The following is a 25995-nucleotide window of genomic DNA, read 5'->3' on the forward strand; positions in this document are numbered from 1 at the left end:
TCAGAAACAATGTTGACCTGATATTGACAATTTCTAGTCAGGGTTTAGAAAGGGAAGAGGTACCAGAGATCATATCGCAAACATACGTTGGATAATGGAAATGACCAAGGAGTTTCAGAAGAAAATCACCCTGTGCTTTAAAGATTACAGCAAAGCCTTTGACTGTGTAGAGCATGAAAAACTATGGAATGCTTTAAAAGAAATGGGGGTGCCACAGCATCTGATTGTCCTGATGCGCAACCTATACTCTGGACAAGAGGCTGACAGAATATGGAGAAACGGATTGGTTCCCCATCCAACAGGGTGTGAGACAGGGGTGTATTTTATCACCCTATTTATTTAATCTATACGCAGAACATATCATACAGAAAGCGGGATTGGACCAAGATGAAGGAGGTGTGAAAATTGGAGGGAGAAATATCAATAATATAAGATATGCAGAAAATACCATACTACTAGCAGAAACCAGTAATGATTTGAAATGAATGCTGATGAAAGTTAAAAAGGAAAGCAAAAAAGCAGGACTACAGCTGAATGTCAAGAAGACTGAAGTAACGACAACAGATTTATGTAACTTTGAAGTTGATAATGAGGGCATTGAACTTGTCAAAGATTATCAGTGCCTTGGCACAGGCATTAACCAAAATGTAAAGAAATTAGAAGGCTAGGACTGGGAAGGACAGCTGTGAGAGAACTAGAAAAGGTCCTCAAATGCAAAGATGTATCACTGAACACTAAAGTCAGGATCATTCAGACCATGGTATTCCCGATCTCTATGTATGGATGTGAAAGTTGGGCAGTGAAGAAAGTAGATAAGAGAAAAATCAACTCATTTGAAATGTGGTGCTGGAGGAGAGCTTTGCGCATACCATGGACTGTGAAGAAGACAAATAATTGGGTGTTAGAACAAATTAAACCAGAACTGTCGCTAGAAGCTAAAATGATGAAACTGAGGTTACCAGTTGGACACATAACAAGAAGACATGATTCAATAGAAAAGACAATAATGCTGGGAAAAACAGGAGTAGAAAAAAAGGCCCAACAAGAGATGGGTTGATTCCATGAAGGAAGCCATAGACCTAAACTTACAAGATCTGAACAAGGTGGTTTATAATAGATGCTTTTGGAGGTCGCTGATTCATTGGGTCGCCATAAGTCATAATCGACCTGAAGGCACATAACAACAACAGTCAGGTATTGTGTTATCTTTGATTCCCCAGCTAGGGTTCTCCTTAACTCAGGATCTAATTTAATTTTTATACCAACTCCTTAGTTAACAGCTTAGTGGAAGTGAACTCCCATCCACTGAGATTGGCAAATAAATCCTTGTCAATTCTCCTGTATGCTTATGATGTGGTGCTTCTCTCCTTGACAAACCTATATGTCTAAGACGCCCTCTAAAAGCTTTGCACTCTTATTGCAATAAGAAATGTCTGGTGATTAATTATGTTAAGTCTAAGGTATTAGTCTTCACCAGGAAGAAAATAAAGCATAAAAGGCAAATTAACAACCATTTTATTGTTAAAGTGCCTTGCAAAAGTAATCAGACATCTGACCAATGCTCTCATATTACTGAATTACAAATGGTACATTGTAATTTCGCTCTGTATGATATTTTATTTTGAAACACTGAAACTCAAAATCAGTTATTGTAAGACGACATTGGTTTTATGTTGGGAAATGCTTGTAAGAAACTTAAAAAACTGAAACATGTTGCTTGCATAAGCATTCATCCCCCACACATTAATATTTGGTAGAGCCACTTTTTGCTGCAATAACAGCTTTAAGTCTTTGGGGTAGGTATGTACCAGCACTGCACACAGTGTCGGAGGGATTTTGGCCCGTACTTCTCGGCAGATGCGCTGCAGGTCATTCAGGTTGGTTGAACGCTGCTTGTGGACCGCAATTTTCACCACAGATTCTCAATGGGATTGAGATCAGGACTTTGACTGGGCCACTGTAGGACATTCGCCTTTTTGTTCTTGAGCCACTCCAATGTTGCTTTGGCCTTGTGCTTGGGTTCACTGTCCTGCTGAAGTGTGAATTTCCTCCCAAGTTTCAGTTTTTAAGTGGACTGAAGCAGGTTCTCTTGCAGTATTTCCCTGTCTTTTGCTCCATCCATTCTTCCTTCAATTTTAACAAGATGCCCAGTCCCTGCTGATGAGAAGCATCCCCACAGCATGATGCTGCCACCACTCTTCACTGTAGGGATGGTGTGTCTTGAGGCATGGGCAGTGTTAGGTTTGCACCACACATAGCTTTGAGTTTTGGCCAAAAAGCTCTATCTTGGTCTCATCTGACCACAAACCTTATCCCACATCACAGCTGTGGCACTCATGCTTCCTGGCAAATTCCAAATGTGCTTGCAGATGTTATGCAGAGCTCTTGATATGGCTGACTGGTGCACCATTACTCCACTCGCAGCCACTGAACTCTGTAGTTCCTTCAAAGTGATTGTTGGCCTCTCTGTGGCTTCTCTCACAAATCTCCTTCTTGTTCAAGCGCTGAGTTTTGAGGGACGGCCTTTTCTTGGCAGTGCCTGGGTGTGTGATGCAGCTTCCACTTCCTGCTTGTTGATTCAGCTGTGCACACTGGGATATCCAAACACTTGGATATTATTTTGTACCCTTTTCCTAATCTATGCATTTGTATTACATTATCTCTCACTTGTGTAAAATGCTCTTTGGTCTTCATTTTCCTTCACATCCACAGCCTGACCAATGATCCTTCAACAGTGGAGTTTTTATTCTGACAACGTGACAGCAACTTTAATGGCTCACAGGTGGAGCCCAATGGTAAGGTAACTGTGTCCTCGAAAGGGCAGTTTCTTTCATCTGTGTAAACTGGGAGCTTCCACAGCACAGGGGTTGAATACTTATGCAAGCAGCATGTTTCAGTTTTTTATGTTTCTTACAAACATTTCCCAACATAAAACCAATGTCACCTTACAATAATTGATATTGAGTTCCAGTTTTTCAAAATAAAGTATCATACAGAACGAAATTACGATGTACCATTTGTAATTCAGTAATATGAGAACACTGATCGGGGTCTGATTACTTTTGCAAGGCACTGTATATCTTACACTTATCTGGGTGTAACCTTCCATGCATGAGGAGGGGGGGGCTGGAGAAAACAATTAAAAATGTTACTGGGAATGATCAGAGCAGCGTAAAGGCTCTGCTTCGCTTTTTCTACATGAAGGGGGCCAATATGCTCCTTCAGCTTTTCAGGTATTCGTAACGAAGGCTATATCAAAGACAATATATGGCACTCAGTTATGTGCATGTGATAGTTTTGCCCCTTTTGAAGTCACACACACAGACTACACTTCTGGGAGCAGTGCTTGGAGTTCTGAGCTGCGTGCCCAACGTGTTGCTTCGTTTAGAAGTAGGGCTAATTTTATAGAAGCCCGTGCGTGGATTCTCAGGATTCACTATTGCTTGAAGCTGATTTTTTTCTCCTGTGGGTTTGTCCCCACTGACATTAACGCTTACCAGTCAAGATGGAAAAACTCACTGTTTGAGAAACTACAAAATCTGGGATGTACTCCCAGTGCTCTTCTTGCTCTTAGATACGTAAAAGCAAAAACTACTACCCACCAGCAAATCTCGGATATAGAATCACAGAATCATTTGAGTCTTGCTGTTATGCACCCCCAGTTCAGGGGCAAAGGGACAGCATTGATGCCCATGCACTACTTGACAAATCTGAATATCCCTAAATACAGAAGAGCTTTCACGGCAGCTAGGTTCAATGTTCTGCCCTCCCTGGATGGAAGGTATAGAAGGGTACCCCATCATGAACGAGTCTGCCCATGTGGAATGGGAGAAGTGGAAACTGTGGGTCATGTTTTATTGTACTGTAGTTTTTATAAGGATTTCCATTATTCTTTTATTACTCCAATTTTACAGTGCATTCCAGGTAAATCTGATGAGTTTTACTTAACGCATTTATCAGCAGATATGAATCCACAGGTTACAGCAAAAGTGGCTAGTTGCTGTGCTGTTGCAATTGTATGCGGAAATGAATGAGAAATGATTTTATATAGGAAGTCTATATACTGATTGTAATCTCCTACTCAGTCCTGATTTTATGTATTGTATATGGTTTTGATTTGTTTATGATGTGTGTGTACTGGTCTGTGACCGAAATAAAAATTTACTAGGATCTGAAACTCATGTTAAGGTGCACTTTGTGGTTCATATCTGCGCCAAAATCATAGATAAACAATGAGGAATTTGATAGTGTTGTCTGGAGGGAAGGTGCATTTCTAAGGCTCATCTGTCAATTCTGGTTAACTAGTGTGCCATCTGGCTCGATGGCATTCAAGAGCAGAAGCTATAAGAACACAATAGAGCTGGTTCATATGATGTGGTAAGCCAAACTTTGGCTTACCACAGTGTGCCCATGGACTTGAAAAGGTTGAGGGCCCATGTTCAGGTATGCCACAAACGTTTTTGTAAACAAATAATTAAAAGGGATGGGGAATCTGTGGCCCCCCAGATGTTGTTGGACTACAGCACCTTTCCTCTCATGCTGCCTGTGGTTGATGGGGATTGAATTCCAACATCTGGGTGGTCCACAAGTTCCCCACCCCCATTTTGAAAGAATCAGTATCGTGTGAAAGCTATTGAAGTAGGAACTCTTAAATTTCTTTTTTGCTGAAATAGATCCCATAATTAAGGGTAAAAAAAGTGACACTTTGTTCCACGGCAAAGTGAAACCAAACAATTTATTTGTGCTAAATGAATGGAAAGAATGTATTTCAGAATACATTTCTTTATACATTGTACCGGCTTATGCTGCTAAATATGCATTTGCTATTGTCATCTAACTTTTCTCTGTAATCTGTTCCTTTTCTACAAAGCATTACGACATTTCCGGCTGTTATACCAATATGCTGCTATAATGTGCACCTTCAATCATATCTTCTTCTGATTTTTCTTTGCTTAAAGTATTGGTTCAAACATTCGGGAGGGGGGTGTCACACAATTAATATATTTTAAACAAGGGGGGGGATCAGCCTTTTTAATACAAATTGCTTTTCTACAGCAGAAGTTGGAGAGCACACTTTAATCAGTCACAAGGATCTTCTTGGCAGAACCACACTTACAGAAGTTCATTGTGATGAAAACCACAGTACGGACAGTTTTACAGGTCAACATGAATGAGAAATGAAACAATCAACTTTTAAGGTCCATGGATCAATACATTCTATATACTCTGACAAGTCAGGCTTCCCACATTGTACTTTAGACTGTACCACACACTGGAGAAAAAGTATGGATCTGTCATGTATGTTTACTGCTATATCTGAATTAAGGGATACAATTAAAAATGTGAGTTGGGCATTAAAGTGTCAGACTTTCACTTTTGCACTAAAAGCTGCATCTTTTTATTATTGAAATGTAGTGATGATTTACTGCATGTGCTTGAAACACACTGTAATGTTTAGGGGTTTGTAATATACAGCTTGTGCCTGTAGTTTTATATGCAAATTGTCATGAAAAAATATAAAAAGCTGTCCCTTTTATTTTACAAACCTAGAAGCCTGGGAGAAAGGAAAATATATATATAAAGCTTTGGGAGCTCAGCAAAACATAATGCATAATACCAAACAAAGTATGTTCCAGCCAGAGGATGGATAGACATGTAAGTTCAAGTAAAACACTGATGGAATTTTATTTTATTTTTTAATTTAGTGTTGCAGATCCACAACACTGGCTGCACTTTACGGCAATTTCAAATAGAGCACACTTCCTACACAGAAAGCACTTCCATGTTAAAAAAAAGCCATGGACACCATCACATGTATTCATATAACTATCTACATGCAGGTTTCATGTTTTTCCCCCTACAGGGAAGGGATTGCCATGTAGGAGATGTGCTAGCATTTGAGCCTTGGACAAACTTGTATAACACAATTAAACAGTGAAGCCTCAAAAACGTCAGTGCAAATAAGTCAAATCCAAATATACCATTGTAAGCCTTTGGCTTGTAGTAAACTGCTCTGTGTTATGAGTCCAACTCTGAATACAGATTTGCTGAGCACATGCACTAAGGCTGAGAGGAAGGATGCATTGAATGTTGAAAAGTGGCTGATTGGGAAGCTGATGACTGGACTGGAGGGTGCACTGGTGGTGGTGGAGGTGGCGGAGCAGGCTGCAGCGGGGTCTGCGTATTTGGAGAAGGAGGAGGAGTGGGACGTTTGAATTTGTCAGGGCTGTTGCTTCTTCGGGGTGAAGGCCTCTGTGGAACAAAACAGGGAAGCCAGGGTTTAACCTGCATATACTCAGAATATGAGACAGCGATTCTCTCTTTTTGATACTTTTAACACATCAGCTTAAACTCAAATTCATTCATGGTAGGGAAACGCAAAACAGGGAAGAGGTAACTTATGGGCCCCATGCTGGCCTTTTCCAATCTCCCCACTATTTTGTACATGGCCTTCTGTTAACTTTGCATGACACCATGACATTACAGTCACATACCACATCCCACACCAGTCAAAACGGGAAGAACAAATGCTATTGACACAGTGGAAATACAAAATGGAAAGCAACAGCCCCTTTCTAGAAGAATTAAAGCTGAGTTATGTTTGGATAACACAAAATGGTTCAATTAAAATGCAGCAGTAAGCTGAATGCTAAACCAATACAGTAGGGCCCCACTTTTCAGCATTCCGCTAATACGGCAGCTTTCAATTAGAGTAAGGCCCCACTCATACAGTGCTTGTCCCGCTTTTATGGCATTTTTCAGGCGTCGGACGCCATTTTATTGACAGAGTCCCGCTTTTTGGCGGGGGTCTGGAACGTAATCTGCCATATGAGTGGGGCCCTACTGTACTTTCAAACCATGGTTTGAAGGCAATTCCTTGTTAGAACCAACCATAATTTCCCTCATTTTGGACATCTTAGCAAACTGACTAGAGCAAGAAAAGGAAGGAAGGAATGAGTAATTTTTTGTCACCGACGCGTTTGCCACCCTGGGCTCCTTAGGAGGAAGGGCGGCATATACATTTAATAAACAAATAAGGGAGGGGAGGAAGCAATCAATAGTATTGTCAATCACTAAACCACAATTTTACAATAGGCTGCTGTGAAATGTTGTTCACCATACTGGGATATGAGATAGAACCTCCTCAGAAATAATAATAATAATAATAATAATAATAATAATATATCCTGCCCTTCCTCCCATTATGGTCCCTGGCTCTGGAGCTCCCTCACCCAAGGAGCACAGATGGAGATATTATTGATGGCCTTCCATTGCTTAATGAAAACCCGTATTTTCATCCAGATCTTTTGGGAATCTGATTAGTCATCTCTGGTGTTTAGATTGCCAACTGCTTTATTGTATTGATTAGGTTAATACTGTATTTTTATTTTAATAATGTTCGTATTGTTTTATTATGATTGGAAAAAAACCACTTTGGCACTTTGCGGTGAAAAAGGAAAAATAATAGAAGTAAAATAAAGTATTTGAGATAGGTGAGCATACAACTCTAAGGCAAAAGAAAAAAATTTCAATTTTGCTGCCACATATATCAGAAACAAGGAGCAAAGTAAGATCAGATTAACTTTTTAAGAATGTATTACTTCCTGCTTTTCTATCAGCTACTCAAGCAACTTTACTGCCCACCTCAGATTTACCTTTCAGCCCGTGGCAGTATGAAGAGAGCTGCTGTGTTTTTTACATTATAAAGCCACAGACTGATGTATCAAGACCAATATACTACAATGACCACACAAACACATATACTTCCTTTGGATCTGCAGTCGTATGAATTTTCTATTCCCTGTTTTTCTTCCTACTTTGGGGATATCAGCCTCATGTGACACCACCTAAATTAGACCAGAACCATGGCTGATCTAAGAACCATTATCCCAAGTCCTACCTTGATGCATTAATTACATAACCAGCACATTCAGGCACGCTTGGAGGAAGCTGATTATTTGGACCCATTTCAATCTGGCTTCAAGTCTTTTGTCACTGAAATTGCCTGGTCAATCTTGACTATTACTTTTCTCAGGAAAGAGATAAAAGGAAGCATGACCCTGTTGCTTCTCCTTGATGGCTTGATGCCACTGCCTATGGTATCCTCTTGGAGTGGCTCTGCAGACCATACAGTCCTACTTGCAGGGCTGATTCGAGAGTGGTTATGGAGGACTACTGGTAGTCTCCAAGGCAGTTATCCTGTGGGGTCCTGCAGAACCTTGTTCTCCAAGCTGTTTAACATTTATATGAAGTTGCTGGGATATGTCATAAAGGGATCTGAAGTATGGTGTCACCAATATAAATAAATATGTCCTTTCTGAGGTGTGTCTGGTGCTTACACTGCTCATTCTTCAGTGGAGACTGAAGACGCCCCTCTTTGCCCAGGCCTCTGGCAGAGGTTGGATTAATCTGCATTTAATTTATTCTGCTCATCACTTGCTGTTTATTTGTTTATTGAGTTTTGTTAAGTTTTTATCTTGTATTTAATGTTTTATTTTTGTATATAAAAGGTTATCTGCATTTTGCTTAATGTTTAAATTTTGTATATTATGTTTTCTGTTATTGTGAAACTTGTCCTGGAATACTTTCGTAGGAACACAGGAAGCTGCCTTGGACCAGGTTAGGTCCATCTCACTCTATGTTGCCTATACTGACTGGCAGCGGCTCTCCATGGTTCTCTTCTAGCCCTCCCTGGAGATGCCGGGGATTGAACCTGGGACCTACTGTTTAAGACAGATGCTCTACCACTGAGCTATGGCCCTTCTCAAATAAGGTGGGGTAAATCAATCAAAAAGAACAACTATGACAGGGATAGTCAACTGGAGGCCAAGGGCTCTAAAGACTTCCCATTTGTTCCCATCATAGCTCCTTACCCCAAGGACCTCACTCCATCTAATACACACTACTGATGACTTTGACCACTTTTTCTCAAGTTGATACTCAGGTAAATGGCTCTTCTAGCCCCTGCCCCAAAGACTGATCAGCAACAAAGGCTCTGTCAGCATTCTACCCCTGTTCACATTGGGAGAAAGGGGGCTACAGAGCCATTTGCTACAGTTTTGTGTGGGAGTGAGTCAATAGGCACAGCCACTGTTGCTATCTTTTTGCCCTCGCTAAACTCAACATGTGATCCTGAGAATTATGAGTTGCTCAGCAAGGCATCATCATCATATGCATGGTGTTTGTGTAGCTACTGTTCTTAAATGTTACCTAGGAAAACTTGAGGAAACAGACAATCACTGATTTACACAGCATTAAGAGGTTATCCTATAAAAGTTATTACTTGTTTATTTAACATAAGAAGCAATTCACAAAAATAAGAATTCAGAACACTGGCTCAAACTAAGGATAGAATAAAACTGGTCTTCTTAATCAGTATATCAGTTTGGTAAAGGATTTTACCAAACAACTTGCATTTAAATCAGAACCTATAATTTGCAAAATATAACCAAGAATGGAAAGAACGAACTGTAAGGGATGGATTATTGGTTTTGCAGCAGCCCAATACAAATGAGGGTTGCTGTTTTTTTATTAGAAGACTGGGCACTAGTGTGTCTTGGTGGTTCATCATAAAATAATAAATAAATTTGTTGGGCCAGCTCGGAGGCTTCCTGGCTTTTCAGACCCAAATATACTCAAATTGTCAGAATGTGGTTTTACTGGTGGAACAGTGACATAATAGACAGCTGGTAATCTTAACAAAAAGGTCTTATCTTTCTAATCTATTTGGCAGAAAATGGTTGAAAGAAAGAATAAGGTGCCAAGTACACAATGACCCAATGATAGTATTTGTATGGTATCCACAATAACACCTAATCCTAATATAATGTGGGATGATTCATCTGTCAAGACTGGGAAAATGAAACCAGCATTTCCCTCTTGGAGATGGGGGAGGACTTCAACTGCATCACTGCCCTAATCCTTAAGGAAGCCAAGCCTCTTTCTCCCATCACCCATTTCTATTACCTGCTGCTCCTGGTGCTATTGTCTTCTTATAATGCTACACTAGATGTGGGGAACCTTTAGCCTTCAAGATGTTGCTAAATTACAATTTGCATCATCCTTGGCCATTTTCTGTGCTTGCTCACGGAAGTTGTAGTTCAGCAACAGCTGGCGAGCCAAAGGTTCCCCACTCCTTTGGTACACGAACCCCGACTTTGAGCTTTTCCCTCCTCCTCCTTTGAAAGAACACAATTAATAAACTAAATGCGCATCAGTTGTAAGAAACCATAACAGTTGGAACTGGGGCACCAAACATGCCTGATTCAGGGAAGGAGGTCACAGGTGGGACTATCCTGCCCCCCAATCTGAGCAACACGGTCTAACAACATAGCTGCCCTGTACAGCAGTCATTATGGTTTTTTCCTTCTTTTTTTAGCAGTAGTGGAGAAGGAAGGCATACGCTATTCTTTACGCTGGAATAAACATTTAATAACTTATGTAGTGTAAAAAGGGAAGCATAGGAAGGAACCTAAAGGCAACAAACATAAAGGCAAGCACACACACTTTAGAAAAGAAAACCTCTTTGAAGAGATTGCGAAGTTCAGTTTTTAAATACTCACTGTAATACCATGGGATGGTCCCATATGCTGCACATGAAGGCCTGGGTTGTTATAATAAGACACACCGGCTCTGGTGAGTGAAGTTGGGGGAGTAAAACCAACTGTGTGACTTGCATACGAGAGACCTAAAATAAATGCAAGAATAGATGTATGCAAAGTTTAATGCTCCCAGACACCAAAACATCCACTGCATTAGAAAAAAAGCAATGGGCATTGTCCCTAAACTGGGCAGACATGCTGCACTTGAAAACTTTTTTGCACAATGACTATGCTTAGTGGAATTTACAAAGCAAGGCGACATGAGTTTAGTTATTTTCACTTCTGTCCTGCTCTATTCCAAATGCTTAGGGACATATTTGTCATGTACATTTGTCACATATTTAGATCCTACAGATCTGCTTCCTTCCCCCCTCTCTGAAAAAAAAAGCTGGTGTAGCCAGGCTTCCTAAGCTGAACTGAGGTTGCAGTGGGAGGAAAGGTAACATCTAGTTTGGCCTTCAGGTGTAGACTTAAAACTAGGGAGTGGCTGGACTTGCCAATAGGCGAGTTGGGGCTGTTGACCCATAGGCAATACTACCTCTGGTTATTTTCCATCAAGCCTGAAAGCCTGGAGCATGAGTTAAGTTTCTTGAAGGTCCTTGGAGAGCCTTGGCAAGAGGCCTGGCATGGCCTCAAGGCCAACACCTGCTGCTACCAAGGCAACCGGTCAGATAAAGGCTGGAGAAGCTTTTGCCAGCCTTCTGTGGGGGTTTGATTTCTGTCAGGGTTTTGCTCAAGGAGAAGAAGCGGCTTTCTGTGGAGTTCTGTTACTGAGTGTTTCTTGCTAGGAGGAAAGTGAAACTGCTTTGTAAGTGTGCATGCCTTAATGTCCAAGTAAAGGACTCTTAAACTATCTCTTGCCTCTGGAGTTTCTTGACCGTCTCAATCTCAAGTGTAAGCTGTGCTGATCACGCAAACATCCACAAACACCAACAGGGTTATGGCCCAGATCCAGCGCATGCTACACAAGAGTAAGAGGCTGGTCTGAACTGAAGGCAGTGTTCCAGGGGGCAGCTTGATTGATCATGCCAGACAGAAGTGAGCGGAGATGGCTGTCAACATGTCTGGAGGCATGCCGATGGAAAGGCTTACAGAATCTAATTACGCCAGCTGGAAGCTGAGGATGAGAGCTTTCCTGATAAAAGAGGATTTATTTGAGGTGATAGAAGCGGCCCCACCAGCGGCACCTCAAGCGGCCTGGAGGCGCAAAGATGAGAAGGCGCAGGTGTTTATTACCCTGGCTCTATCCGATTCTCAACTTCTGTACGTGAGAGATGAACCCTCAGCCAGACGGATGTGGGACGTGTTGCAGGCCCTTCATGTGCAACAGACAGCGGGGTCCAAGTTGTGTCTGGCAAGACGGCTGTACCAGATGCGCTTAACGGATGAGTGCACTATGACTGAGCATCTCACGGAATTCCGGCGCTTATTCGCTGAGTTGGAGGATAGAGGGATGGAACATAGTATTCTTCAAAAAGTTTATATCGTTTTGGCTTCACTGGATGAAAGTTGGAACAATCTCGTGATTGCGATGGAGGCAATGCCCGATGGCGGATTAAATTTGGACTTTATTGAAGAAAAATTGACCCAGGAATGGCAGAGACGACAAGAGAAGAAAAAGACTGAGCTGCAAGCTGTCAAAAGCAGGCAAGCTTCAAAGAGCAGCAGGGCACTAAAACGTGTTATTTTTGTGGAGCGCGTGGGCACATTCAAAGGTACTGTGCAGTCAAGCGAAAAACCAGAGACGGAGGCTGGAAGCAGAGCAGCGTGAACTTTGTCAGTACAGAGAAGCCTCGGATTACTGAGACGGATTGGGTGTGTGACAGTGGTGCGTCCCATACACTCGTTAAGGACAGGAGTTTGTTTCACACATCTACAGCTGTGCAGGACTCTGTGCTATTAGCAGATGGTTCCAAAAGAGTCATGAAGGCACGAGGGACGGTGAGATTGAATAAGATTGGCATTATTTGTGATGTGTTGTATGTCCCTGAATTGTCCAACAATATCCTGTCAGTCAGAAAATTAACCAGTATTGGGTTTAATGTAGTGTTTGAAAAGAACAAATGTTTTGTGACAAAAGGAGGCGAGGTCACCTGCAGGGGATTTATGAAGCAGGGGTTGTTTAGAATGACCATGGGTGTGAAGTGTGCTAATGACTTGAGTTCAATGGGGCGGAAAGGGAATGACAGTCAGGGCTGCAAGAAGACTGCCGTTGAAAGCCCACCGTCGGTGTTTACTGCCCAAATGGAGGAGCTGGAGGAGCCGTCCTCATTTAATGAAATAAGGCTAATGCCTGAGGCAGAACAGAACAAATGGCAGCAGGCCATGCAGGAGGAATTGAAAGCTAAGGAACAGAACGGCACATGGACGTTAGTTAAGCTTCCCATGGGTAAAAAGGCCATAAGTTGCAGATGGGTGTTTAAGAAGAAGAAAGCAAGTTCAGGGGAAGTACAGAGGTACAGGGCACGTTTGGTAGCCAAGGGATTCACCCAGCAGCATGGGACGGATTTTGATGCTGTATTTGCCCCGGTTGTGAAACACAAGTCCATTCGCGTTCTGTTGAAGCTAGCAGCGATGCAGAACATGAGCGTAAATCACTACGATATAGGGACAGCATTCCTGCATGGTGATTTAAGAGAGGAGATATATATGGAGCTGCCTCCGGGTTCTGTGTCACAGGAAGGGTTTGTGTGTAAACTGCATAAGTCTATATATGGATTGCGGCAAAGTGCATGCTGCTGGAATGAGAAATTAGACAGAGTGTTGCAGGAGATGGGATTCCAAAGATGCAAGGCAGATCCATGCGTGTACGTACAAAGAAAGGGAACGAAAACCACGTTCTGTGCAGTTTATGTGGACGACATCATGTACATATATCATGCGGAGCAGGAGGAATGAGAATTCAGTGAGCAACTGGGCAGGCAGGTAGACACAAAGAATTTGGGGCCTGTCACTCATTATTTAGGCACAGATATTGTGCGTGAAGCAGACGGGAGCATAACATTGAGTCAAGAAGGAAAGATAAATCAGCTCCTAGAGGAATGCAACATGACAGAATGCAATGCTGTTAAGACTCCCATGGTTGTGACGTTCCAACAGAACGTACAAGAGACACCTTGTGCAGAACCTGAAACATACAGGCACATAATAGGGAAATTACAATATTTGGTGAAGGTGTCTCGCCCAGACATCTGTAATGCTGTCAGCATTTTAAGCCGGAAGGTAGAGCACCCATCAGAGGCTGACTAGCAGGGAGTTAAAAGGGTAGTACGTTATCTCAAAGGCACGAAAACAAAGAGTCTGGTTTTGTCAGGAGCAAAGGTAGGGGATCTAGAATGTTTCGTGGATGCAGATCATGCTGGTGAGCTGAGCAGCCGTAAGTCAACCTCAGTCATAGTTGTGATGTGGCACGGATCTTGCATTGACTGGAGCAGCAGAAAACAAACAGTGGTTGCCACATCAAGCGCAGAAGCAGAGTATGTTGCTCTTTCCCATGCCTGCAATGAACTGCAATGGTTCACAATGCTCATGCATGATATAGGCATAGACATACAACTACCAATCACTGTATATGAGGACAATCAGACCTGTATTAACATAGCCACTTCAGAAGCTCATACTAAACGAATGAAACACATCAGTGTCAGGTACTGTCATGTAAGGGACCACGTGCAAAAAGGGTTTATTAATTTGACATTTTGTGACACTAACAACATGGTTGCTGACATCATGACCAAGTCTTTGTGTGAAGAGAAGTTCGACAAGCTGGTGACAAGGCTTGGAGTGGTCTGATGTACAATGATTAATAAAGTTTGAGCTGTGTGAACTGTAAATTGAAAATGTAATGTATGCTATGTACTGAAATGTAACTGGAGACTAAAATGTATTACTGGATGCATATGTATGTAAAAATGTACTGTAGAAATGTACTGCTGAAATATAAATGTAGGTTGCAGTCTTGATGGAAAAGGTGGAGACTGTTGACCCATAGGCAATACTACCTCTGGTTATTTTCCATCAAGCCTGAAAGTCTGGAGCATGAGTTAAGTTTCTTGAAGGTCCTTGGAGAGCCTTGGCAAGAGGCCTGGCACGGCCTCAAGGCCAACACCTGCTGCTACCAAGGCAACCGGTCAGATAAAGGCTGGAGAAGCTTTTGCCAGCCTTCTGTGCGGGTTTGATTTCTGTCAGGGTTTTGCTCAAGGAGAAGAAGCGGCTTTCTGTGGAGTTCTGTTACTGAGTGTTTCTTGCTAGGAGGAAAGTGAAACTGCTTTGTAAGTGTGCATGCCTTAATGTCCAAGTAAAGGACTCTTAAACTATCTCTTGCCTCTGGAGTTTCTTGACCGTCTCAATCTCAAGTGTAAGCTGCGCTGAACACGCAAACATCCACAAACACCAACAGGGGCAGGACCTTCCACCATTGACTCTTCCTTCAAAGTGGCTCATTATTACGTAGTCAAGCACGACAACAACAATCAGTAACAAAATGGAAGATAATCATATCGGAAGAATTAAACAAAGGAAATAATTTACATATAAATTTAATATAAATGTGCATGCCCCAGCGCATCCATGAATTAAAAATGTTTCACTCCCGTTTACTGCCTAGCTACATACAAAGCTTTTATACAGTTAATGACACATTTCAAGCTTCCACTTAATGCTTTTCTAGAAAGAAAGATTAGATATATGCTGAAGAGAGCACATAAATATCACAATGCATTAAAAATAAATCAGAAAGTGGTGTATATATTTACCAGGTGATATAGGTCTGCTAGAACTTGGTGAAGGTGTGTATGGAATTGGACTGGACACAGTGCGTGGTCTTAATCCTTGTGCAGACATCTCATTAAAATATCTAATTTAAGAGATAAAGACTGATCAGTTCTCTCCCAAAATTTATTCTTAAATTCTACTTTATTTTTGTTTTTCCTCCAGCATGTATCCTGTACCATGAAACAAATACTGAAAGACGCTGGAGCAGCACCAGCACAGTCAGTAGAACTACGTTTAGTTAATTAATTGGTGAACTAGTTAAAAGGGTTACACTGATTAATCAAGGATTTTTAAAAAGTACAATGTAAATTATTTTATAAAAGCACTGATACAAGAACTGTGGGTGGCAAGTGCCATCTCAGGAAAGGCATGCCCCCTTCGGAAATTGTCCAAAGGAATTGTTCATAAGCAGATGTATGCATATTTAATCCATTCATTTATCAATTAAAACTCACACAGTGACTAAAATCATAACTGCCTTAAGATTTATTTGATTGGGTGACAGCCCTAACAGCAAATTTAGCATGTTCTTCTTTTTTCTTTGCAGTCCTCAACTCAGACTAGCTTAATTCACAAATGAACTGGCTGTCAGGAGTGCATCATGAAGTTACTACTCAAAAGGAACAAAGGCATTAAAAAGAGTGACCAGTTTTTGGAAGGACGAATCTTGTTATACTCTGGCTTGAATGTTCAACTCTTAATTTGATTTTTTAAAAATAAAATTGGTACGTTATCTCTACATGTTATTCAAAACATCAGACAGCTACCAAAAACAGCAGATCAAGTGTCACAATCCACCCCCTCCCATGTATATTACAATTTACCTTGTCTCCCAATATCATTATGCTGTCTCTCTCTCTCTCCTCCCCTGCTCCACTTTGTCAGCCGATGTGGCAGGGAAATGTTCAGTGTAGTAATATGGGACATAAGGTAAGGCATACAATACATTACAGAGGGGGACAGTTGACTTGTGACGTTGTTTTTGATGGCAGTCCTGTTTCTACCTAAGATTTAGAAGCCTGGTTTTAAACTGTTTTGATTTTTTACAAACTCTCCACTGCAGCATCTGAATTTACTGGCAACACAAACCTCTCATCGTCCATTTCCAAACTCGATTCACTTTCTGACAGCTGTCTGCACAAGGCTTCTCTTCGCTCCATCTCTCTCTGTAGCTTTCTTTGGAGCCTCAAGTTCTCTTCTCTCATGTGACGTTCTTCCTCTAAATACTGTGCCATCTTCTCTGAATCTGAAGGGACACATTTTTTATTAGCCATTCATTACTAACCTCAGTTTTATTTACATACACTATAAAATACTGATAAATGGTTAGAATTCAGAACTTTTCTTGATATCAAGTATGAGAATGTACATAAATGAGCAGACAGCTACTTAAAACAGAGGGTTTTTTAATTTTCAAAGAATACTTTATTGAGCATAACAAAATACATATGATTACAAAAAACTAGAAGAATACTTTCAAGGACCACTTTTTGTAATACAACTCCCATCATCACTGACCACTTGCCATGTGGGCTCAGGCTAATGGGAGTTGGAGTTCAACAACATCTGAAGGGACACAGGTTTCCCATTTTCAATTAAAATGACTATTTTAAAGTGAAAGAATAGGGAGACTCTCCAGTTTGTAGATGTGATGAAATTAGAAGCAGGCATTCAGCTGGCATGCCTTAATTTTGGAGAGAGAGACTCCTATCTGTTGGCCAACAGCAACGGTTTACTTTTCCTCCATTAATGATATCTATCTGTATGGACACTTCATTTAAAATGTACTATCCTTTTTAAAGGATAATTTAAAATGGGAAACCCTAACACACACACCCAATCCCCAAGTGCATACAGAATGATTTATCTCCCACATATGTAGTTCCCCTCAAGGCAGAGTTCATGGGATTTTTCACAATTTATCTTCACAATTCTGTGAGATGGGTTAGCTTCTCAAGGTCTCCCAGCAAGCTTCATGATTGACCATGGAAACTTCTACAGTCCAAATCCAACACTATCTTGCGATCATTTTTTTAAAAATGGAAAGGCAAGGTAGAAATGGTAAAAATAATAATTTACTATATCACATTGGCTCTGTTTGGTTATACAAATGACCCCTTTGCATATTACCTTCATGGTGTGAAAACAAGATCAGGAGACCTGGCCCACATGGCCTCCCTGCACCAGTGCTACACCCACTGTCCAGGAGGGGCAACACTGGTGTGGGGAGGAACCACAGAGAATAGACTCCTAATGCTGACAGGTAACGTGAGAAGAATCAGTAGTTCAAACTGAAATATGATGGGAGAGATAGGAACAGAAGGAGAGCCCTATTGGAGAGATCAAATACATTTTGTTCTCGCAGTGGCCAATCAATTGCCCATGGGAAGCCCATAAGCAGGACACGAGTATAATAGCCCTCTCCCAGATTATGATGACCATTTTGGAACTACAGCTACTTCAAAAACATCATGCAGTTTTTGCAGCAGTTTGATCTTTTTAAGATTGCTTATAATGGCCTATACAATGATAAATCAGCCAGATTCATGTGTGTATCGGCTTCACTCATCCATCAGGTTACTCAAGGACAAGAATGGAACATTCAGAAGATAAAATAGAGCAAAACCAAGATCCATCATTGTGATAATAAATCAGGTTTCCATTTGCATATACCCAGCCATTCTCAGAGACCTTGTTCTCACTTCTAAGTAAAGTAAGTAAAGGAACAGGCTGGCAAGTACACAGAGGTTAATGTCTCATATCGTTTAAGTGATGAAGAATATTAATTTTCCAAACTTGCATACAAGGTCTCAGTATCAAACATACTTTCTCCTCCAAATGGTAAGATAATATTATTCAAAACATTATTCCTCAAAAAGCAAAGCTCAAGTATTTCCACTGTTATGCCAAAATATTTTATTAACTTTAAATTAAAAATAGCAGACAAAACAGGGATGAAACAGGAGTATCATATTTTTCAAACTAATCACACAGATATCCAAGAGCAATGAGAAATGGTAATTGTTTGCAAGATTCTTTCACAGTCCACCCAAACGAAATAAGAAAAAAGCTGCTAGAATAGTTCCTGCATTTGCCATTGTTCACATTAAATATGAGACAGGTTCCTGTCCAGATATAATAAGCTTGAGTATAATAAGCTTTATTTGAATAATATAATATAATATGTATAATAAGCTTGAGATAAGACTTCAATCTTGCACACTTTAGGCTGTGCTCTTTCCACTGCATGCAGAACTGATATCCAAATTGGCAGAACTTCAGAGTACCAGGGTCAATGGATGATATCTATTGAAGTCACACTATACATTTTAAGTCCATTGATTTCAGTAAGTCTACTCCTACTACAAAATTGGATATCAAATTATTTTTAAAAAATGAGTTAAATGTTCCTTTAAATAGTAGATATTTGTTTAAATTTAGATATTATTTTAAACATGTTGAATTTTAAGAGGTAAGTATAAAAATTCAAGACTCTGGGCGGTATCCAATGCACTTGTTCCATTAGCACAAGGCTTACACTTTAAATTCATTAGCACAAGGATTTACACTTTTGCAACAGAACTCTCCCTCCACCTCCACAAATCTGGTCCAGAGGGTTAGGGGAACCCCCTGAACACATTTAAGGATAGCATGAGGGGAAGAAAGGGGAGAGGTTCCACTGCATAAGTGTAAATTGTTACACTAACAAATGAGTTACATACTACTTCACTGTAGCCATTAATCAAATTAGTGTGCTACTGTATATTTACTGAAGGTAAAGCAAAACATGATTGCATTTTAGCAAAGATAACATAAAATCACATATAATTTTGTAAAAATTTTGTTTAATTCTCCTAAAATTTATTCAACTAAAATTTGTTCAGCTATCCAAGTGGAGCAAAAGAAAATGATCTACAAATGAATTAACATTGTATTTTCTACTTTGTCCTCTTTTTATTCTTCCAACCTGAAAAGGTTAATAAGGTTCATGAAAAGTATATCTCAGCATTATGAGTAACACCACATAGCTAAAGCAAGTTTGACTTACGTTGTAACTGTGCGGCTCTGAGCTGTTTCTTTAACCTCTCCACTTCATTCTTTAGAAACCTGATATGCCGCATCATATTCTCTGGAGAGTCTATCTCCATTGATATGTCCCTTGGTGATGGAGGAGCAGACACAGGCTGGTCTAATTTCTCCTGCAAAATTCTGATAAAAAAGATAAATGGGATTTTATCTTCTGAAATCAATCACACATACTGGAATACTCTGATTCAATTCTTTGTAATATGTCAAATAAAAACAAGACGACGATCTGAAACTGTCAATGGTCTTTCTCGTAAACTCATTTTTAAAAATCATTTCTGAAAAATTAACATACTGGCCTGGCTCAGATGTAGATAAACCATAGTTTGTTGTTAACTTCATGAGCCACAGCGAGCCTTGGGCTTGCACATTATTCTTCTGTCCCATCATGCACAAGGAAAGGAAACCAAAAGCTTCTGTTCCATTTGCAATAAACAGTAGCTTACAATTTTGACTGAAAGAGGCAAAATGTGGTTTGTGCATTTGACAGATTGTTCACAATTCATCCAGGTAATGAAGAACATACTAACTCTGAGGCTCTGCACAGTCATTAACTAAAATGGAGACAATAGTAAAGAAATCAGAAGAAGGCTAGGACTGGGGAGTGCCGCTGTGAGAGAACTAGAAAAGGTCCTCAAATGCAAAGATGCATCACTGAACACCAAAGTCAGGATCATTCAGACCATGGTATTCCTGATCTCTATGTACGGATGTGGAAGTTGGACAGTGAAAAAGGTGGATAAGAGAAAAACCAGCTCATCTGAAATGTGGTGCATACCGTGGACTGCGAAAAAGACAAATAATTAACTGTCACTAGAAGCTAAAATGATGAAACGGAGGTTATCATACTTTGGACACATAATGAGAAGATATGATTCACTAGAAAAGACAATAATGCTGGGAAAAACAGAAGGGAGTAGAAAAAGAGGACAGCCAAACAAGAGATGGATTGATTCCATGAAGGAAGCCATAGACCTGAACTTACAAGATCTGAACAGGGTGGTTCATGACAGATGCTCTTGGAGGTCACTGATTCATAGGGTTGCCATAAGTCGTAATCGACTTGAAGGCACATAACAACAATTTGCCTTTTGTTAATCTGGTGTGTTCCAGATGTTTTGGACTACAACTTCCATTAGCTCCAACAAAGGATGATGGAAGTTACAGTCTAAAACATCTGTAAGGCACCAGGTTGGGTAAGGCTGACATAATGACAAATCATGGTTTGTCACTACATCTGTACCCGTCATGAGTCCTGCTGGAGGGGGTTGGACCAAGGAGAATGAAATGGAGGAGGAGGACTGAGTGGGATGGTCGAGCCGGTGAGGGGCCAAGCAGGCAGCTGGACTCAGAAGGCACCCCAGCTCTGGACTTTGACACCTTAACCCCAGCAGCTCTGGATAGCCTTGTGGAGAGTCAACCTGACCAGCCAATTGTTTCCCAACCTGATGCTCTGATGGAGGATCCCTCAAGCATTCTGGCCGCAAGCAATTTGGGCCCTTGAAAAATGATGAAGGAAAAATTGATTTCTTTCCCTATATTCACACACAACAGGCATTAAAAGCAGGCCTGTGTGTAGAGAAAGCAGGAAAAGGTCAAGCTCACCTTGCTGCAAATTCCTGAGCTCTTTTCTGTGCCAAAATTGGCTAATGCATGACCACAGATCATTAATTTGGTATTGTTTTAAGCAAAATGTGTACAATCTCTTAATATATTTTTTACTATTTGATCTTGGAAACGAGGTTTCTGATCTCGTATACTACAGAGCAATGGTCTCAGCTAACGGAAGTCTTCATAACAGGATCAAAGTGGAAGGGAGATAAAATTTTAGCTTGATACTGATTTTTTTCAATAGCATGATGTGTATAATTTTACTCCATAAATGTAATAAGTGTGTTTTCGAGGTGAGAGGAATTCTGAGGTGGGCTACCTCCTTCATCCCTCTGTGTTTGATGGAGAGTGGCTGGCTCAGAATTACCCCTTCTCCTTTACTGTGTTCCCTAATCATTCTTTATATTGTGTGGCTTTCAGCTATACTATGGTGATTTAAAATTAATCTTTCTATATAACAAGGTAGTTACAAGCGGAATTTCACATAGAACCTCCAGTCATTCTAAAGAGAACCCAAACTTGGCCTTGCCTCATGGTATCATTTAAAAGAACATGCTGTAATGTCCGAAGAGATGTTCCTGGCTAGCTTGATTGATCAGAAGCCATGATGGAATGGAATGTATAGTACAAAATCATCAGTAACATAATGACAGTAGAATGGGGGAGTATCGGTCAAGGGGACAGATTGACATCAATCTGGGAAGACAACAAAGACAATGAGATGGGAGGTATCCGTAAAATTATAAATATACATGAATTCATTGTAATAAAGTTACCTGGTCGGTTGGAAATAGTGCAAGAGGTAAGAGCTGTTACGTTACATGGGAAAAAACTTAGACTTAGGGGATTGGTTAATTACTGCCACATGCTGTAATTTTAAGGTATAAAAGATCTGTGCAGACTGTACCCCATTGCAGTCCTCTCCAGACTTTCTGGGGGACTGACCCTGCATATGCTTGTAAAAATAAAGGCCTACCTTTTTGCTTTAAGCCTGTGTCATTGATTACTTAAAGGACCCCCAGCAAAGATCCCACAGGAGAAAATAAAAAAAATCTCCATCAGCTCCCCCTATCTCCATATTGCAGAATGGGGTCTGGGGCCGAAAGAGGAGGATGACAACTGGCTACAGATATCAGATTAGAGAAAGGAAGACACTAGATTCAAAGAACGTATTTCCTGATCTATCAATTAATGAATAATTTATTGAGGTCAAAGACACGCTTACTTCTAGAACCATACCCCAGCCTCACAGCCAATAGAGAACATCAGTTCTTGCCATAACCACTTGTTGAACTGATAATTTATGCTAAGTGATGAGCTGACTTGGCTCCCAGGAACAGAATCAGATGCAGGACTCTCAGCCCGGCTACTGCTAATGGCTTTAATCCACAGGTTAGCACTGGATACTGTTTACAAGGTCTAACATCACTACAAGGCATTGTGGCATGGCTACTCAAGGGAAGACATTGTCACAACACTTCACATACTCCCTAAGTACCGCAAACTCTTTGTTAAAATACACTGTAAGCAAACTGGAGCAAAAGAACACATGACACGCTATGCCAAGTAGCTGAGCCATAGCAGAAGCATTTTCACTCCCAAGTGTTCTGAAAAATCAAATAGTTTGTCATGAGTCTAGAAAGATGGCATACACCCTAACCTTTTCATTCACTACATTAAGAACTGCATCATCACACATTTTTTCATGGCCTTCATTGATCTCATGACTTCTGTGAAATCCATTGAATGCTGTGAAATGTCAGTTCCAATGAAAATCCAGACTGGTCGAGTGTTACATAAATATTAATGTCTTCATTGTCAAGCAAGTCTCATAACTTTAAGGGCAAAGCTTGTCACAGGACACCAAGGATGACTACCAGTGAAATACGTATGCATCCTACTCTGCTCCTTACACAATGACTCAGCAACATATCATTGTTACAGCTTTTCTACAGCCCTTTTCAGACATCTGCAAGGGTTAAAAGTATGTGCAGAGGCAGGACTGTGCAAGCAAGTCTCTAAGTGTGCAGGCTCCTCAACTCAATTCCCAAATGTGCAGAGGCTTCTAGTCAGAGCTTGGAAGTAATTAGTTACTTGCAATTCATTACTTTTTTGAGGAATGAGAGGGTACTTCCTTTACATTTTGATTGCAATAGAACTAGGAGTAATTTTATTACTTTTGTGGAGTAATTGTAATGTTTCCAACATTACTTTTGGGCATTACTTGGGGCGGGGAAGCAGGGGAAGTCTTCTGCTCCTCTGATTTGTGGATTGGGCTTCTGTGCAGAGTCGGTCTTCCCTCATGCTCTGTGGGTGGGCAGGAGGCGATGTGGGAGGAGGTGGAGAGTGAGACGGGGTGGAGTGGAGAAAACAATTCTTTAAAAAAATGGACGGTGGTGGAGAAGAATGGAGTAGAGGAAGAAAGGAGCCAGAGGGCAAGAACATGGATAAAGGAGGAGAAGGAGGCAGCAGCAGAATGGAGATAAAGAACTGTGGAGATGAAAGATGACAGTGTGTGTGTGTGTGTGTGTGTGTGTATATGAGAGAGAGAGAGAGAGAGAGAGAGAGAGAGAGAGAGAGAGAGAGAGAGAGAATACTGTGTTTGCACTTGGCCCACAAAGTGGCCTCTGCCATCCTCTCTGGCTACTGTGCTGCATTTGCAGTATTTTAACTTTTTTGCATTTCAGGTGAAAATGTTTGCTTGGGTGGGTGTCCCTTAGTTGGTGGCAGGGCAGGGTCTGGGAGGTGGTTAAGTGAGAGAGATTATGCCAGCTGGCGGGTGTGTGTGTGTTGCACTTGTTTTGACGTGCAAAGATCTGAGTAGGGGCCTCTGCCTCCCTTACCAGCGGATAGACCACCATTGCTATCTTATGGATAAAAAGAATTATTCTACCACGTCTGTATATGTGTGTTTATTTTTAATGTTGTTTTAGGCTACTTAGATGTGCAGCAGCCAAGGCAAGCACTTTGTAGGCATTTTTTTAAAAAAGCAACTGAAATGTAATTGTAGTGACTACTTTTGAGAAAAAGTAAAGCAATCAGTTACTTTCAGAGCAATTGTAATTACTACTTTTTTGGGCCATGTAATTGTAACTGTAATTTATTACTTTTTAAAAGTAACCTTCCAAGCTCTGCTTCTAGTTCAGGCAGATGTCTAAACAGGGTTCTTATCTTCAACAAAACGATATTTGCATCGATGCATGCAAAAAATGTCAAGTTCCTATTTTAAATTATTAGTACTGGAATAGTAAGTTTTGTGAAATATTTGAGTTGTGTATCACACAAACAAAAAAGCAATAAAAAAAAAGCTGTGACAAACCGTTTTTCTGCCTCAAGTTTATCCATTCTCTTCCACAGACGATTCACTAATGCTTCTTGTTCTTGTTCTAGTGTGTTTTCAAGATCAATCTTCTCACGTCTTAGCTAGGAAAAAGAAATTGTGAATTAAAAAAGAAAGAAAGATGGGAGCTGCTATTTCGGGGCCATTGCGGAAGCATATTTAAGGAGAAAATAATTTAGAACGTCATCGACTAAGGAACTGTAATCAAAGTAAGGGATAATAAAGAAACCGTATTTAGATGGTCGTAACTAACACTTTGGTCATAACCCACTTCTATTTAAAAAATTCCACCCAGCTGAAAGATGGTCCAAGTTTCATTATCTTATCCGTTTCAATGTCCAGAGCACAGGATAAAAAGAAAAACAATTAAAGCCCAGCCAGTGCTGCTCCTTGTTATGTTAATCAGAGCAGTTATATACATGATAGAAGAGTAACAGCCTAAATATAGAAGCAAATCCATTAAAACTATCCTGATTTCCTAACGATTAACTGCTCTGTAACCAGATAATGAAATTACATAAAACTGTATAGTGCTTGACACTAAGGGGTCTGTCATGTTTACAAAAGCAGCAAATCAAGTTGATGACAAATTTATTACCAGGCATGTACTCTGGCAGAGAACTCTCTTTTAGATATTGTGTCCCCATATGCCACGTATCAGCTGGATCTTCCACACACAAAAAGGAAAGGAAAGGAAAAGGCAGTAAATTTACCCTATTTTATTTATTTCATTTATATTCCATCAAGTTTCCCATTCAACAGTTAACCAGACCAAGACCTGCTTAGTTTCAGCAAGATTACTGTATCCCAGTAGTCTTCAGTAGTCTTCAATGTTTTCAGAACTGGGAACAACCTTTAATCCAAACAAGCATTTGGGGGCCCATTTCTTAATTTTTTTACCATATATTTGTATATGGTGGAAGTGCTGCTGTTGTGATCTATCTTAGATCAGGTCATGACATGGTAGAGGGTCCCAACCCACCAGTTGAAGACCAATGCTACAGTATATCTCTTGCCTTCAAACCACACATTGGGACTGTAGCCTTCACATCACTGCTAACAGATTAGCATCTCTACTTTACATATATAAAAACAAGAATATAAAGTATGTCTCAGTTACACTAAATGTTTGTGATGGAACCAGAACGGAACGCAGCCCTCTTGGCCTATATTTTTACTACCAAGTCCAAATCTTCCTCTAACATGCAAATATTAGTTCTACGAATTTACCTTAATGCCCATTAGCTCAACAACATTTTGAATATCACTCTTGGGTAGGGTTCAAACCTCAGAAATACCGAATGTTAACACTTTTGCCAGCCATCCCAATTTTTCACTCAGAGTTACTACTGAAAATCTATTTGACAAACAGACTTGCCAAAGGTACTATTGAGGAAAAGAAAAATGTGGTTATAAATCCAATGACAGGCAACAGGATGGTAGGAAAAGACAGTTCTTCTGTGCCACACTCAGCAACTCAGGAACTGGAGGGAAAGGACAGGATCTCACCCTTTTCGGGTCAACACTCCAAAACTGTAATGGATGTGAGTGAGTCATACACATGTAACTTTGCAACAAGAAGGG

The 25995-nt window shown here is 40.5% G+C and overlaps 1 protein-coding gene across 1 annotated transcript in view; it reads right to left on the bottom strand.

Annotated features, from left to right (window-relative positions):
* Nucleotides 1-5902: 5902 nt before the first annotated feature.
* The window catches only part of CCDC6 (coiled-coil domain containing 6), an 87911-nt gene continuing 67818 nt past the window's right edge, over nt 5903-25995 (bottom strand). The window contains exons 4-9 of the mRNA XM_061635101.1: nt 24391-24494; nt 19423-19583; nt 16464-16620; nt 15356-15456; nt 10563-10687; nt 5903-6252 (exon numbers count right to left, since the gene is read on the bottom strand). Coding sequence (XP_061491085.1) covers nt 6061-6252; nt 10563-10687; nt 15356-15456; nt 16464-16620; nt 19423-19583; nt 24391-24494 — 840 coding nt within the window. The 3' untranslated portion in view covers nt 5903-6060. The remainder of the gene's footprint in view (nt 6253-10562; nt 10688-15355; nt 15457-16463; nt 16621-19422; nt 19584-24390; nt 24495-25995) is intronic.

The sequence above is a fragment of the Rhineura floridana genome, chromosome 7, assembly GCF_030035675.1.
Source record: "Rhineura floridana isolate rRhiFlo1 chromosome 7, rRhiFlo1.hap2, whole genome shotgun sequence".
Lineage (NCBI taxonomy): Eukaryota > Metazoa > Chordata > Lepidosauria > Squamata > Rhineuridae > Rhineura > Rhineura floridana.